The sequence below is a fragment of the Trichosurus vulpecula genome, chromosome 1, assembly GCF_011100635.1.
Source record: "Trichosurus vulpecula isolate mTriVul1 chromosome 1, mTriVul1.pri, whole genome shotgun sequence".
In the NCBI taxonomy this organism is placed as follows: domain Eukaryota; kingdom Metazoa; phylum Chordata; class Mammalia; order Diprotodontia; family Phalangeridae; genus Trichosurus; species Trichosurus vulpecula.
In genome coordinates, this window is record NC_050573.1 from 49,633,711 (window position 1) to 49,645,981 (window position 12,271).

General features: G+C 41.6%; 1 protein-coding gene across 2 annotated transcripts in view; it reads left to right on the top strand.

The window, feature by feature from the left end:
- Positions 1-9,134: 9,134 nt before the first annotated feature.
- Positions 9,135-12,271, top strand: part of ANKLE2 (ankyrin repeat and LEM domain containing 2) — a 41,928-nt gene continuing 38,791 nt past the window's right edge. Inside the window, exon 1 of one of the 2 annotated variants that reach the window (XM_036764728.1) lies at positions 9,135-9,526. In XM_036764728.1, coding sequence (XP_036620623.1) covers positions 9,262-9,526 — 265 coding nt within the window. In that variant the 5' untranslated portion in view covers positions 9,135-9,261. The remainder of the gene's footprint in view (positions 9,527-12,271) is intronic. The other variant, XM_036764734.1, reaches the window with a different exon arrangement.

A 12,271-nucleotide genomic window follows, 5' to 3' on the forward strand; every position in this document is an offset into this window, starting at 1 on the left:
TAAAGGACTTTTAGGTATTCTAGGAAAAGACCAGAACTGAACAGAAAATTTGACTTATAAGAATCAGAAGAAACAGAAGAAGGTAAACAATTATTTCTAAGGGATTTAATAAGGTTAAACTGTTTACTTCTTATATGGGAAAATTATATTTGTAACTCTTAAGAATGTTATCATTGCTAGGATAGTTTGAAAGAGTATACATAGATATGTTTTAAATAAAATTCCAAGAGGCAAAGTTCTAGATATGAAAAAAATAAATTTATTAATTAAGCCAGTTAACAATCAATAAATTGAAGTCAATGATCTCTCTTAGCAATTAAAGATGAAAAAGGAGTCTCTGGGCCATCTTAAATCAAGTGTTTTCCTTCTGACAGAGACCTCTCTGACCATCAAAAAGCAACCCAGATTGCTGGACATTTAATGAGGAATTGGGCTAAGAGCTCTCAACTCCTCCCAATTCATCTTTGAAGGAGGGAGGCCAGCTAAGGAAAGCAGCCTGGTCATGAGATTCCACAGCCTCCAACAATCTAGGCATGTAAAACAATTCTATTCTGGCTTAGTTTCTTCTTTCTAAGCCAGATCACCCCATACTCTGATGAAGGAACAAGGTCACATGAGTAGCTCTTGGTAGCACTGATAAGCTTAGTTTAGTTTCAGTTTATGGGGCAAACAGAAAGGCTCAGCTTCTCCCTTGGGAGAGGCAGGAATGTGATGACATTCCTCAGCTGGAATGAGGCTTGTGGGTTTTTTCTATAAGCTAACATAAGAGATCACCTTTTGAACAAAGCAGGGAATATTATAAATTAACATTAATAATCAAATGACACAGCATTAAAATTAATTTTCCTCATTCCCCCTTTGATTCACTGAGACATATAGTCTCCTCTATGAATCAGAGTGACCAACAGCATTAACCAGAGCTATTAGGGATAGGCTTCTTTGGCAAGCAGGCTTTACAAAGAACAAAGATATATGGGAAAGGATTGAAGGGTAACTCACTCCTACTTTCCATTTCATCAATATCTTAGGGCTCACATGTCTCATGCAGCTGTCTGGTTTCTGAGAACACCTCCTAGTACAATCATCTGGTCTTTTGGAAATCCCTCCTTGTGGGGCAGACCCAAGATGGTGGCTCTTAGGCTTTCTGGAATAGACAGGTTTTCAAGAGTGGCTTCTTCTTCTAGCAGATCTGCTTCTCCAGTTCAGGTCACTTGTAGAGATTCCCCCTTTCTGTTCAAATCTCTTCAAAATAGATCTCAATACAACTGGATTCAGTCATTTTAATTTTGTTTTGCCAATAACTAGGTCGTGTTGTAAGAGTTTGCTCAAAACTTATTGCTCCAATGAAACATCTAGACCAGAGAATTTCCATTTTTCCACTTCTAGCTGCTCCTATCCTTATCTAAACCAGGTACTTGATTTAGAGACTGCCAACAACAGGTTGAAGGGAGAATCTAAGAGAGAATCTATGAGGCTATGACTTGTAGAATGAGCCCTTCCGTTATGAATTTGATATTTACCAATATAGTTATGTAAGCTTAGGTTAAAGAGTACTTTTGAAATTGACATTAATTCCACCATCATTTAACTTCTGGCATCCATCTATTTCATCCTTCCCCTTGGATTTAAATCCAAGAAAGGGGAGAAACTTCGGTTTATTGCCTATAATTTTCTTGTGATTTAGGTTAGCAAATTGTTATGATGATATATTGAGGAAATTCAAATAACAGCTTAGAAATCATAAATTTTTACAATTTGCTATTAGAACATGCTCAAAGCTTTGGCATCCCATTAGAAAAATTTATATTTGACATTATCTAATGCTGTTAATTTTCTCAAAAAATTTTACTCTAGCTATTAACTTAAGGTATCTGCTCTAGTTATTTAAACTAGCTGCTCATTCCCTCTTTAGGAGGATGAGATGCTGCTAAGGAGCTAGTCCTATACTTGAGCACATAGCTAACAACACTCTTTTTAAAAAACTAATTTATTTTTAGTTTTCAACATTCACTTCCACAAGATTTTGAGTTCCAAATTATCTCCCCATCTCTCCTGTCCCCCCACTCCAAGACAGTGTGCATTCGATACTGCATGCTTGTATATCTTATTTCCCAAACAAACCTTTCTGAGTAAGTGACTTCTATGCCTAAGTTCAATGGTCACACAAATGAATTTACCTAAAAGACTTTTATTTCACTTTGATTGTAACAAAAGGCTGTAATGGGGTACAGGAATAGATTAAGTAAATAATTCCAGATTATATAAAATTGAGTTGTTTAAAGTAACACGTATTTACCCTGCAAGTCATGCTCCACCCACAGGTGTTACTTTCACATTAAATAGTACATCTAAGTAAAATTGAATTTCCTTTTAGGGTAGCACAAGATAGTCTATAAGGTTCTTTCTTCTAAGAAAAATGATTGTACTGAAAGTCTTTTCTTTGTCATAAAACAGAAAATATTTTTGATTTGACCTCACTAAATAGTAAAATTATATCCTGGTTGCACAAATTTTTATACCATTGTCTAATTATTCCTATATCATTCTGAAGGAATGAGATACTTCAGGGATGTAATTTTATACTTATGACAGTCCAAGCACTAATTTACTCTTGCTTTGGCTATGGAATGACTAGAAATTCAGATAGAAAACAGTAAGATTATTCTCACTTGCAACTTGAAGAAATTTGGATGTCTTAGTATTACTCTAATAACTAATAGATTCACTATTGTAGTGGCAAATTTCCACTGTTCGCCTGCCCTGATAATAGAAATTTGATATGAGAGGACGAAAGAGGGACGTGGTTGTAACAGCCAAGGTCCAAGCCCAAGGGCACAGAATGACTCAACACAAGTATATCAGGATAAAGCAACCTTGGCTCTGTTTGATTCTAGATAAAATTCATAGTTAAGTTTCTCGCAAAGTCCCACTTCATTTATAGGGTGCCAAGGCCAGACTCAGGATTTAACCAGGTGGGAAACATTCCTGTTCAAAAGGCAGTAACACAATGGGGAAACTGAGTCAAGAAGATTCTGCTTTCAGCCATGCCAAGGTTGTCCTCTCAATTTTCCCGCAGATGTCCCACCTGAGGCAGCCCATGGCATCCCCCATCGATTACTAGCCTTATGACAATGCAGACAATCATACCTGGGATCAAAACTCAGAATTATATAAGATTACAGTCCCATGAGAGTTCACCTCAAATAGTAAGTTTTACTAAACACATGTTAGGGCTAGGTTATTTCTACTATTTCTCTCATTGCAACAATAAGTTTATCAGGTCTTTACAAATTTACTCAATGTCCTTTTCTTTGTTTTCTCCTAGAGTCTAAACTCATCTTGGTGTAGAAGCAACCAATAAAATAATTATAATCTGCAATTTCACAATGAACATGATGTTCATTGGTGTTTACTCAAATTGCCATAAAAATAACACTGGTTAAGTGCTGTAAACCTCCGGACTAGCAGATATCCATCTCTTAAAGTGTATTCACCTCTGTAACAAAATAAAATGTCTAAGACTGGGGTCTGGTAAGACTAAGCTGGTTAAAAATGGAACTTCAGTATAGACCACTCCAGATATAACTCCATAATTCACAATAAAGAGTCCTAGACTACAAAGAAATTTCTAATTACTCCTCCCTCTCATCAAAGAGTGTTACAATGGGGGAGGGGATTCAGTTTTCTCCACAGAACTGAACCTGCTGAGGCAGACTACCTGGCAGATTTACAAATAAGGAGATTTATACAAGGCCTTTCTCCCTCTTACGTTCTCTTTTCATAAAATAAGCAAGTAGTATTCTTCACTTTTAAAAATATACCCGATTAAATACTTCACAGCTTTTAACCTTTTTATATTAACCTTTAATAACTTTACCAATAATTTCATAATTTTTATAAGTGACAGCTGAATAATTTCAGATAAAACTTTATCTTTGGTATACGCAAACCTGGAAATTTCCAGTTTCTTAAATTACAGTACTTCAGAATATTGCATATAACATAAGTTTTCAAACATTTTTTTTCTTTTCACTTTTTTTTTCAAAGTTCTAACATCCAGATGAAAGAGAAGCTGCTTTCCTAACAGCATATTTGACACAGGAGTTTACCAAATTTCACAATATCATAAAACACAAATATTATGGATTTGAAACACGAAACAAAACCCATTACCAGTCAGGTGAGCTCAATTCAGTTAAATGCATTTCCAAATTACCTTACACAGAAAATCATTCATCTTGTTACATGTGGCTTTAATACAGCTAAACAAATTTAGGTGGAACTTACTTCCTTAATATAAACTGATTTATAATGTAAGTTGATTTATAAACTTTCTCATTCTAACTATAGGTATGAAGCTAGCTATCTCTTTCACCTCTGAATCTGGAAGCTCTTAGATTTAAGCATTACAGAGCCTTATACCATATCACCAGCACAGCTAAAACAAACTAATAAGCCATGTCAAATAGCAAGGCTCAAACATCTTATCAAAAAAAAATTTTTTTGAAACCGTTATTATAATCTTAATAAAATAAAATATACTAGAGAAAAATAGCAGCTTTTAGACAACTTTAACAATTAAGTTTATAATCTAACAGTATCTAAATTACAAGAGAAGTCATTTTTCTAACTATGTTGGTGTTTTCAAGTTTCATGATATAGATGCATTTAATTTTACATTAACAATACTAGGAAATCCATATAAAACTTTATCCATTTAAATTCACAACTGTTATTATTAGGTGAACTCAAAGTATGCTGGGCTAAATATTATAAGCCATTACTTTTAAAATCTCTTACTCTAAGATTCTTACTCTTAACTCTAATGGAAGACTGATTTTTTTTTTTTTTTTTGGCGCAGGCAGAAAGCTTTAGGGAGTTTTGTGAGTTGCTGGCAGAGTGGCTCCTAATTACTTAGGCCGAGAGTTAATTAAATAATTCTCAATTTGTACAGTATAAAAGGTACTATATAATAGTCATAATAGGGCACTGAAGGTTACAATAGCCAACATATATATATGTATGTATATCTATCTATCTATCTATATCTATCTATCTATCTATCTATCTATATATATATATATATATATATAGTGCTTGATGTATAATATATGTCAATACCGGATGCTAAGCACTCTATAACTAGAGTCCTTACAAATGTTCCTGAAAGGTGGTTTGGACTGCCAGATGTTTATCTAACTTCACCTGTAGCCAACTAAGAAGCTAGGCAGTGCAGTGTGATGAGTAGGGATATGGATTGATTTTTTTTTTCTCTTCATTATATCTAGTTCTCAACTAAAATTAAATTACTGTCTTTTAACCTGAGCATAAGGCTAGATGTTGAAGTATGTTGGTCTGCTGCCAGAGTTCAGCACTCGGCACTATTTCTCAAACTTAATTACTTCAAACTGTGAGCAGGGTTGGTAAAATCGTAGGATTCTGCCTTTCACAGATGAGGATATTTTAAGGGGTCCTTGCTATACCGATCTTCACAGAAAACCATTATTGCTATCTTTTATCTTTCTCAAGAGTTTTTGAATTGAATGCTAAATTGTTGACTTATTCTCTCAGCCTTTGTGAAATATGTGAAATGCTATTCCTCACATTCATAGCGTGCGTGTGTGTCTTTTTCTGGTTAACTTTGGTTCGCTATAGTACATAACTATATGTTTTCCTTTCGAGCTTTATAAAAATTTCAACATAAAAAATTTATGTCTTTTAACAATTAAATCTATAACTCCAAGAGAATCAAGGGTCACTTTTCTAATAATATTTCTAATACAATAAATATTAGGTACTAGTTCCATATAGCTGACAAATTGGTAAGCTGAGATAATGGCTTAAGACAACACACTAACAAATTTTCTGATCTATACATTTTCCCAACACTTTGTCTTAATGCTAAGTAGTAAAATAAAGTTATAATTGTCCCACTTAAAATGAAACCAGAATTAACTCAATTGGGCCTGGGTCTATATTCCCATACAGAATACTTAAGTAATAATAACTTCAATTATTTAGCATTATTCTTTATTAAGGATTTATTAATGTGTCAGGAGGGGCAGCTGAGTATCCCAATGGATAGAGCACAAGACCTGGAGTCAAGAAGACTCATCTTCCTGAGTTCAAATCTGGCCTCAGGCACTTACTAGCTGTGTGATCCTGGGCAAGTCACTTAAACTTGTTTGTCTCCATTTCCTCATCTGTAAAATGAGCTGGAGAAGAAGAATGGCAAAGGGCAAAATGGCCAGAATGAAGTGCCTTCCCTTGCTTGGGTTGCTGAGGGCAGCTGGGATCTCATGACCAGGCCTTGTTACCTTGTGTTACCTCCTCCCTCTCTCCTCCTAAAACTACAAAAACTTTTTCATGGGCCTTTTTGGTTGGGAAATCCACTGGACATCCCCCAGGGTGGCTGGTTGGCTACTCTATTATCTCAGTTAAAGACGCTTTATTCCTCAGCTCGTGGCTTTGATTTATTTCAGGATGTGACATTATGTACAAAGCCATTGTATGTACATTAGCTCACTTAAACTTGCTAAGTTTATGAAGTATTAATTACTATTAACACAGACATTACTAATTATTCCCATTTTACAGATTCTCCACTGTATATACATTAGCTCATGTAAACTTCAGAGGTCTATGAAGCATTATTATTAAGATAGGTATTATTAATTACTCCAATTTTATAGATTTTGGAGGTTCAGACAGGTTAAATGACTTCCTCTGAGTCACATAGCAGAAGAGAATCCAGACAAGATGTGAACTCCAGTTTTTCTGCTCTGGAGGGAGATACAGTGTAGCTTTTGATCTGATACTCAACCATACCTTTAAAAGTAGATGAATATTGGTCAGATATGTCATAGAGGGCATTCTTTCTATTTCAGGCAGTGAACGGAGCTCTGGATTTGGAGTCTTATCACCTGTGTTCAAACTGCCTTGGGTGATCTTAGGCAAGTTACAGTCTCCCTCCATGGACTTCAGTTTTCTTCTCTAAAATGTAGAGGTTGGATTTGAGGATCTTTAAGGTCCCTTTCATTCCAAATCCTGAGAACTACAAGCCGCCTGAGATTCCTTTCAAATCTGATATTCTATGGTTTGTGGTTTCCTGCATTTAATGGATCGATCAATCAACATTTATAAAGCACCTACTATATGCCAGGCACTATGCAAGGAAGGCACTAGGAATACCAAAAGAGGCAAAAGACAGTTCTGGCCCTGAAGGAGCTGACATTCTAATGGAGGAGACCACATGCAAACAACTATACACAAAGCAAGCTATGCACAGGATCAATAAGAATTAATTAAAAGAGTGGAAATGTTGAGGGTTGAGGGAGACAAGGTCTGGGAATCCCAAGACTGGAGTTCCCAGATGAGGTTGTTGAGGGGGAGTTCCCCTCAAGGACCAAGTACTGGAGAGGGTAGGAGCGTCTGGAATGAATTCACAATCTCAAGCATTCTTTAAGTCAAGGTGGCAAAGATTTATTAGGCTTTACAACGGGCAAAAGTTCTTAGGAAACCTGCAACCTTATAAGGGCACAGGGAAAGTTTAAATACAAGATTTGGGGGTGAAACATGTCAATTAGGTGTTTTGGGGTGGGATTAGGGAGTGGTTAAGGGGTGGTCAGTTCTTAAAGGAACATGCACTTTTTGTATCTACTGCACAGGTATCTTACCCAAAATTCACTGGGAAATAGTCCAAGGGGGGGGCAACCTGGAGGTGTGGTTTTTGATTGTGAAATGTCACTAAGTCTGGAAATATCCAGGTGGCTTCCATCAAATGCCTTGTTAGACAAGATGAATATAAGGGAGTATACATTTGAGTATATCTAGGATACATATCAGGAAGGTCAGTAAGTCGTAAATATTTTTATGACCCAGTGCATAGCCAATTAGCACCTACACAGGGAGCCAGACCAATAAATTCTATATGTGCAGCTGGCCACAGTATCAGGCAAAGAGATAAGTGTTTTGCTAAGATATGCTGCCCTTGAACTGGAGAGAAACTGCTAGGGCCAGTGCTTTGAAGCTAGGGAGAGATGTGATTTTAGAACTGGATGTGATTTGGGAATTGGGGTCCAGGCACAGACACCCAAGAAGAGGCTAAGGAGAAATGTGATGTTAGATTTAGGGTGCAAGCACAAGCACGACCATCAGAAGCACTGTTTTTGAGGGAGGTCAGAGTGGCATAAGTGTGGCTCATCTCCATTGGTACAGGGAGGTTCTTCCCATAGGAATTTCCCTACTTCGTAAAAGCATAGGTGTGGACAAAAGCCAAAACCAAGCCTCATTCTTACAATCTGAGTCTGGGCTGTGCCAGTGAATGTTTCACAACTGGCGGGGAGGTGAGGTGGGGTGCACGCACTGGAAGCACTTTAAAGTTTACATCATTGTCTCCATCTAATCATCAACAACAGATCAAGCCCCTGGTGCAGACGGCACCAGCTTCTCCAGGCTAGCCTCTAACAGCCGGCTGTAGCAGCTCTGCCCAGTGCCCCTGGTGTTCCTGATCAGCGTGCCCCGCTACTGCTGCTGCAGAATCCTGCCTGCCTTGGTGGGGGGGTGGGGAGGACGGGAGGGGGCGGGGTTCAGCTGGGCGGACTCGAGTGGGGTCCATATGGATCATCACCTGTCACGAACATTAGGAGTGGGCAGATCTGGCCACACCTGGCCCGTCTTAGATAGCCGTGGAAAATGGGGCTGTGGCAGTGGGGCCTGGGGTCTCCTGGGGCGGGGAGGGAGGCTCCAGTGGTGCGGGGCCCTGGGGTTGGCGGGTGGGGACACGGGCGGGCTCCACTGGCCTGGGCGGGGCAGAGAACTCGCTCCAATCCATTCGAGGGGGAGGAGCGATAGCTCAGTTAGCGGGCTTGCCCGGTACCCACGACTGAGGGGGCGGGGCTCGAGTGCGAGTGCGCACTGGCATTCAGGTGCCCGCCGTTGAGCCTGTGGCTTCGGGCACTTCGGACGTTCCCCGGTCCCCGTTTGTGTCTGGCTCACTGGGAGCCCCCTTGCTGTCTTCGCGATCGGCGGAGGGGGAGGATTCGAGGCATTTCGAGGACCCCGGTACCCTCGATACCGTCTTCCTTTCTGTCAGGCAGAGCTCGGGTCAGGCGGGCTGCGCGCGCAGCCGACGTCTTGAGGGCCCCGACAGGACCCCGGCGCTGCTGCGGCGGCTGGAGCGGGAGCCGAAACCCTAGTGGGAGGTGTCGTCGTAGTTGTCGTTATCGTCGCCGTCCGGGCGGGGGCGCGGCCGGCGCGGCGATGTGGTGGGGCGAGGGGCCCGGCGAGTGGCAGACGCTGGTGTGGGAGCTGCTGGGCGCCTCAGCCGTGGTGCTGCTGGTCCGCTGTCTCGTTCGTCTCCGGGAGCAGTGGCCGGGGGCGATCCGCCAAGGCGTCGGCCGAAACCCCGGCAACCTCTGCCTGGGCTCCGGCCCGGGCCCCGACCCCGGCTCCGACTCCAGCCCTAGCCCGGACGTCGGCCCGGCCTCCAGCCCTCCGTCCCCGGCTCTCGGCGGCCGCCTCTCAGGTGAGACTGTGGAGGCCCCGGGGCCCTGCCCTCCCCTCCCTCTTCCCCGGCCTAGCGGCTTCGCCTCTCGCAGCGCGCCCGCGGCCCAACGCAAAGGATAACAACGACTTTTCCGGCATGTGGAGCAGGAGAAAGCTCCTAGTCGCGTGGGGGCCACGATCGCGGCCCTCGGGGTCACTGCGCCGCCGCCCTGTGTCCCAGCGGCCACTTATCCCCAGGTTCGGCCGCTCACCGCGCGGGGGCTGGACTCGGCCTTCCAGGCTGGGCGAGGTCCTTCAGCTCTCCGAGCCGCACCTTCCTTCTATGTAAAGAGAAAAAATCTGTTAGAAAACATAGCCTTTGCATCCCAGGGATGTGGTGAGGGTCCAGTGAGATGAGCTCCCTAAAGCCTTTTGTAAACCTTAAAGCAGTGTGTAGATGCCATTACTACCTATTTATTGTAGAGGCAGCAGGCCCAGGGAGTCAGCAGCACCCCGGTTCAAATCCTGCCCCTGACTCTTACTAGCTGTGTGACCAGTGTCACTCAATCTCTCACAGACCGTGGCAACTCTTAACTCTTTAAGTTGCCGAAAAGTGGCTCATCTGCACTGGTAGAGGGAGTTTACTCTCCAAGAATTTTTTTCCACCAATAAAATCACAGATTTGGGGGAAAAATTACTGTTACTGTAACTATCATGCTGGGGTGGGGCTGGGGAGCAGAAAAAGTGGAAGCAGGGCCTGGTGTCGGGATGACGAGTGGAGGGGAGAGGTGAGGAAGAAGATGATGATGCAGATAGGGCTTACTTACAGGATTTAAATACTTTGCTAAGTGTATTTCCTACTGACCCTAGGGAAGTCTTTTAACCTCTTGGTGCTCCCAGGAAGCTGGCTAAGATGAATTGCAGGACAGTTGATCAGCATCCATAGAGAGAATTCCTCATTTTGTTGAAAGTCATAGGTTCATATATTTTGAGCTGGAAGGGAAGGGACCTTAGAAACCACTTAGGCCTCCTCTCCTGAAGATGAAGAAACAGGTTTAGAGAGGTGGGGGCACTTGGGTATTAAGCAAAGAGGTGGTATTTGAACTTAGGTCTTCAACTTAAGATCCAGGGTTCTTTCCACTGTACCACGCCTCTGTGGTCTAGTTGGAATCATAGCTGACATGTGTATAATGCTTGGTTAGTCAGTAGACAAGCATTTATTATGTGCAAAATGTTCATTGAGCAAAGAGACAGTATTAGGATTTAGGGGTTACAGAGACAAAAACAATCTGTCTTCTAGCCATGGTCTGAGGTCATAGATTTAGAGCAAGGATGAACTTTAGAGATCATTTATTCTAATATTTTCATTTTACAGATGAGAAAACTGAGGCCCAGAGAGGTTAATGTCCTGCCTAAAGTCACATAGGTAGTAAGGGGAGGCAGCATTTTAGTCCTCTAATGCCAAAGCCAGTGCTCTGTCCACTACACTTTGCTGCCTTTTCTTGCAGTCTATTCGGGGACACAACATGTAAATAGATAATAATTTTAGGTACCAAGGTGAGCTCCCAGGAGGAAATGGCACCTGAGTTAAACCATTCAGGAAGCTTCAGGTTCTAAAAGTGGAGTGACAAGGCTAGACCTTCCAGGCGTGAGTGAAGGTTTAGAAATGGGAGAGAGGGGATAGAGTGCCAAGTTCAGGGAACAGCTGGCAGGCCAGTTTGAGAGGAAACAAAGTCCATGAAGGGAGTGCTGTGGAATACACCTGGAGATAGATGTAGGCAGGATCTGGGCTAGGAAGGACTTGAAAGGCCAAGCTGAAGAGTCTAGTTTATCCTAGAGGCAATTGAGAGCCACTCAGGGATCTTGAGCAGGGGAGTGACATGTTAAGAGTTATTCTTTGGGAAGGAAGTTTGTCCATTTTGTGTAGAATGAGTTGGAGAAACAAGACTCTGGAAGCAAGGACCCAGTTAGGTTATTGCAAAGTAGTCCAGTTGATTAGAGCCTGCACTCAGGTGGTAGTTGTGTCAGTGGAGCTGATGGAGACAGGAATGTGATACCCGGTTTGGATCTGGGGGAAGAGAAGTTGATGCAGAATGAAGATGGTGACAGATTTTGTAAGGCTTTACATATCCTCCCAGCAGTCCTGTGAACTAGATACTGCATTCATTAACCCCTTTTACAGATGAGGAAACAGGCTTAAAGACAGGAAGTGACTTGTTCATGGTCATACAGCTAGTTAAATATTTAAGTTAGGATTCTGACTTAGCTGTCTCTGGACTCCAAGTTTAGCACTTTTGCTACTATGGCAGGCTGATGAACATTGGTTTGTAGTGTCTAGACCTGGAAGGGAACCTTGTTTGATAATGTTTGGTCACGCTAAGGCCCTAAGAGGGAAGGTATGTGGCCAAAATCATGCAGCCAATAAGTGCCACAGCTAAGAGTTGAACTCTCTTCCTTTGACTCCAGATTTGGTGTACTCTAAAAAAATTGGTATCTTTTTTAAAAAATCTTTTTTTTAAACATCACCAAAATTTCCCCTTAGTACCCCTCATTCTACTTCTCAGAGAGGCATCCCTTGTAACAAATGGTATTTTTAAAAAAAATAAGAAAAAGAGGAAAAAACAATCAGCCAAGATCCAGTATATTTTTTTTTTTTTACCACAGCAGGCATACTCGTGTGGACTTGTGGCTCTCATCCTAACTAGATCTTGGTTGATGGCTTTCCTAACTCACACCTTGATTCATTCTTTGGCAGACATTTAAGGGTCTATTATGTTTAGAGCCT